Below are 4,427 nucleotides of genomic sequence, written 5' to 3' on the forward strand. Positions count from 1 at the left end.
TATATATATATATAATAGAAGATAGAAGTATATACCATCGATTAACAACCTCGTAGCTCACAGTGGGCCTCATAGGGTCTGTGTTCAGTTGCTTATAAGTTATTGTTAGGAATCAGTTCCTCTATGGATAAAATGAACGGGATTTTTTTACTTCTGACTGGAACCCGACTGTTGCACTATTATTTTATGGACATTTCCATCCCAATGTGAAACTTTCAACATAAATTACAACATTTCCATACAAATCTTTACCAACCAATAGAAAAATGCCATACATCCACTGACCGGGATAAAACAGTAATTGACACGTCAGACGACCAATCAGAGCAGTGAGATCTCAAAGCGATAACCAATTAGAGTCATCACAAACTAAAATCCCCTCCTTTATTCGCTTTCCCAGGTGATGACGTGTCAAGAAGGTGCCGGAAGCAGCGTTGTCGCTCCAAAAAATGGCATACCAGACAATCCGACAGGAATATTTAGAGATTCCAGTGGTCACTAGAGCTTATGCCACCGCCTGCGTACTCACTACAGCCGCCGTGGTAAGGAAATGGATGAATATTAGGGTCTCAAGCGCTATTTTCTGCCGTGTCCTCGTCCCTGTGCAGTTCAAGCACAGCTGATATCCTGTTGGATGTTATCAGGACGTATTTACTTAAAACCCTCCGGTAAAGTGTGTTTGTATGTTCAGTCATGGTAAGAGTAATGTATCTAAGTTTACATGTCAGAAGCTTTGGTTTCCAGTTGCTCTGTTTGCACGTTCACATCTTACTTCCTGTGTTTGCGTCCATTCAGCTGACTTACCTTGACAGTTTAAACGTCAAGCGAGCTGCTGAAAGTAACTTTGCTTTCGATTTCGGTTATTATTTGAGTGCGATATTAAGTTACCATTAAACACCGTTTGTGTGCCTGCAACATGTCGTTCGTATCTGATTCTGGTGTTTAATTTGTTTTCACAGCAATTAGAACTCATCACACCTTTCCAGCTTTACTTCAACCCAGATTTAATATTGAGGAATTATCAGGTAAGGGTCAAAATAAGGGTTTCTTTGAAGAATAGTCTGCTTTGTTTTATTTTTAGCCTGTAAAACCTGACATATTAAATAACAGTCAGAAAAATTAAATGAATTGGAACAGTTTATTGAACCTTTAGACTATATACACAATATAATAAAGAAAAAAAAAACGTGTTTTATGTTTTGTATACATTATTGCTCATATAGTATGATATAGGAGAATATGGAGCTCATACTTGAGAAGGAAAAAAAAAACCCAGCTCACTTTTATTTTAGAGGCCCAAACTGAGCAAAATACTCACTTTTTAATATGATTTGAACGTGATTGGAAAAAGCTAATTTTGAAATATAGCAAGCAATATAAAAGTTGTTCTTTATACTTTATAAATATCATTTCAAGATCTCACAGCAAAAACACGTGTACAGAACACAGGTGGGCATTTTTAGAAGGCCTTTTACTTATAAAAAAAAAAAGTATAAATTATATTTAAAATGACAGAAGGCATATAGTAGATTGTGTACAGCAGGTTTTCAGCAAAGTTTTGATCATTTTGATAATTTGGAGGCCTTACAAATTTGTGTATTAAATATGATACGATAGGGTTAATATTGCAGCATGTGATTCTAAATTTTCTTTGTGTGTGTGTTTTTCCATAGGTATGGCGGCTAATAACCAACTTTTTGTTTTTTGGTCCGGTTGGGTTCAACTTCTTATTCAACATGATATTTTTGTATCCTTTATTATATCATATTCATAGTGAACCGCTAAATTATGTAAGGGATAGTGTCTGAAGTTTGCAGTTTGTTCAGTCCTTGACTCGAGTCTCACAGGTACCGGTACTGTCGGATGCTGGAGGAGGGGTCCTTCAGAGGGAGAACCGCTGACTTTGTCTTTATGTTCCTCTTCGGTGGCCTTCTCATGACTGTATCCTTCACATCTTCTCAAAAGAGAAAAACTGATTTCATTTACCTCTATAGCATATATAATAACTTCTGTCTCTTCTGTATATAACATATATCCTGACCTCTCTCAGGTGATTAACCCAAACCTTGCTTACTTGAGGTATGCTGGTTCCAAAAACGCATACGTTTAGTCAACTCAGAGTATGTTCACGGTTAACTCACAAGACATTCTCAACAGAGCAAGTCACCATGGAAGAAAAAGTGTGCCGTACTATTCTTTTTTTGTTCAATGGCAATTTGCATAATTAGTCCATATTGCCACCTAATTAGTGGTTGTGCAATCATTTTTTAAATCTTTAATCACTGAGAATAAGAATTATATTGTTTGTTTGATGTTAAAGTTCCCCTATTATGCCATTTCGAATATTGCCATTCAGTAATGTAGCTGTCTGTAAATGTAAACTATCTGCAAAGTTGTAATGCAGAAAGTGCACGATAAATAAAGTTATTGTCTCCCAAAAGAACTAATCAACTCTGAACAGCTGAAATGAGTCGTCAGTAATTCGAATCCCACTTCTGTGACGGCTACATGTCGCATTTACATAATGCGCGCCTCTGTTCTACGTTAGCCGGCTCTGAACAACTTGACCCCGCCCTCAAACACTGTAGCTTGTTCATGTCGAGAAGATGCTGTGTCCTACGCTGTGAAAGTAAATTTGTTTTATTTTCACTTCCGAAGGATTAGGCTACAAAGAATCAGTGGTTATAATTCATTTTTTCCACTGTAACATCAGTACAACCCCAATCTTTTTTTTTTTTTCCCGTCATTTTACTGACGACTGCTTCTCTAATCTCGGGGAGTTCTTGTACTATTATAATTAATATATTACAAGTTATATATATATATATATATACATACATACATACATAAACATATGTGTGTATATATGTACTGTATGTGTGTTGATAAATGTTAATATTGAATATGATATAACTATATTGTAATAATATATAATATTGTGGGTAATCTGTCACATCCATTTGAGTTAACCAACCCTGAAACATAACCTGCTCCAGAGCAGAAAATAAGTTGCTCTGGCTACTTACTTACCCTGAAAGTTACCACCGTTTTTTGGAACCCGAAAGCTGAGTTTATCCGCTTACTTCCCCTTAAACATACCTGGGTATGTCACATTACCTGCTTCCTGTAATACCCCCTGCTGACATGGCATTAAAATCTCAACAACCTACCTACATAGGCATGGTAAAAAAAAAATAAAACGGACACGTTTCAAATAATTTAAAATCTTAAGTTTATAAAAGATTAAAAAAAGAATGAAAAAGATAATTTAAAAATGGATTACAGTAAATGGGGAAAGAAAAATGTATAAATAAAAGGATACATTTAAATAATATAATACAGTATTTGATTGGTTTATACATATTGCATTGGAGGCAATGTTCCAACTTAAGCATGTTTTTATGAACATATAATTGCCTAAGATTCTTTAGGTCATCATCCTGTCTTAGTGTCTTTTGAGAAGTTCACAGAATGAAATGCAAGTTTTTTGGTACCGTGTGAAGAAAAGAACAGCAAAATGAGTCCCCTCTTACTCTAACCTTTAGATGTCGACAAATATAGCAGCTGACCTCATTCTATGGTCAATCCAGTATACCATATATATAGGCATTTTAAGATTAAGAACAAACATTGCCTTTTACATTTGCACAAATACCAGTTATAATGTTCTTAATGGCTGTGCAGATATTTGGCACATTTGTAAATCTTGTGTTCTTAGGTCAGGCTTTCACCATCATGCTGGTGTACATATGGAGCAGGAGGAACCCAAGCGTGCGCATGAATTTCTTCGGCCTTTTGAATTTCCAGGCGCCTTTCCTCCCGTGGGTGCTCATGGGATTCTCTCTACTGTTGGGAAACTCCATCATTGTGGACCTTTTAGGTAGAGATTTGTCAGATTTATTAAGTTTTCTTGTACTGACACTTGCATTGACAACAAATTGGTCAAATTTGATTTATTTTAATATGTTTGATTTTTTATATATAGTAATGAATTAATCTGTTGTTGGTATGAATTAGACTTTCACACAAGTTTATATGTTCTGTCTTTTCAATGTAAGGCATCGCAGTGGGACACGTGTACTACTTTCTGGAGGATGTGTTTCCCAACCAACCCGGTGGTGGCAGATGGCTGAGGACTCCCTCCTTCCTGTGAGTGCTAATGTCTTCACAAAGGGTCTTTAGTTATTATGCTGTAAATGATTAAAGGAGACGTATTATGCCCCTTTTACAATATGTAATATAAGTCTCTGGTGTCCCCAGAATGTGTCTGTGAAGTTTCAGCTCAAAATACTCCACAGATCATTTATTATATCATTTTGAAAATGCCTATTTTGAGTGGAAGCAGAAACACGCTGTTTTTCGGGCCTGTCTTTTTAAATGCAAATGAGCTGCTGCTCCCAGCCCCCTTTTCCAGAATAGAGCTGCCC

The 4,427-nt window shown here is 36.2% G+C and overlaps 1 protein-coding gene across 1 annotated transcript in view; it reads left to right on the forward strand.

Annotated features, from left to right (window-relative positions):
- Nucleotides 1–387: 387 nt before the first annotated feature.
- LOC107744323 (derlin-2-like) overlaps nucleotides 388–4,427 on the forward strand; it is an 8,957-nt gene continuing 4,917 nt past the window's right edge. Inside the window, exons 1-6 of the mRNA XM_016557899.1 lie at nucleotides 388–542; nucleotides 960–1,025; nucleotides 1,674–1,747; nucleotides 1,848–1,941; nucleotides 3,685–3,880; nucleotides 4,059–4,149. Of these exons, the coding sequence (XP_016413385.1) occupies nucleotides 450–542; nucleotides 960–1,025; nucleotides 1,674–1,747; nucleotides 1,848–1,941; nucleotides 3,685–3,880; nucleotides 4,059–4,149 (614 nt within the window). The 5' untranslated portion in view covers nucleotides 388–449. The remainder of the gene's footprint in view (nucleotides 543–959; nucleotides 1,026–1,673; nucleotides 1,748–1,847; nucleotides 1,942–3,684; nucleotides 3,881–4,058; nucleotides 4,150–4,427) is intronic.

The sequence above is a fragment of the Sinocyclocheilus rhinocerous genome, unplaced genomic scaffold (assembly GCF_001515625.1).
Source record: "Sinocyclocheilus rhinocerous isolate Xijiao unplaced genomic scaffold, SAMN03320098_v1.1 scaffold1609, whole genome shotgun sequence".
In the NCBI taxonomy this organism is placed as follows: domain Eukaryota; kingdom Metazoa; phylum Chordata; class Actinopteri; order Cypriniformes; family Cyprinidae; genus Sinocyclocheilus; species Sinocyclocheilus rhinocerous.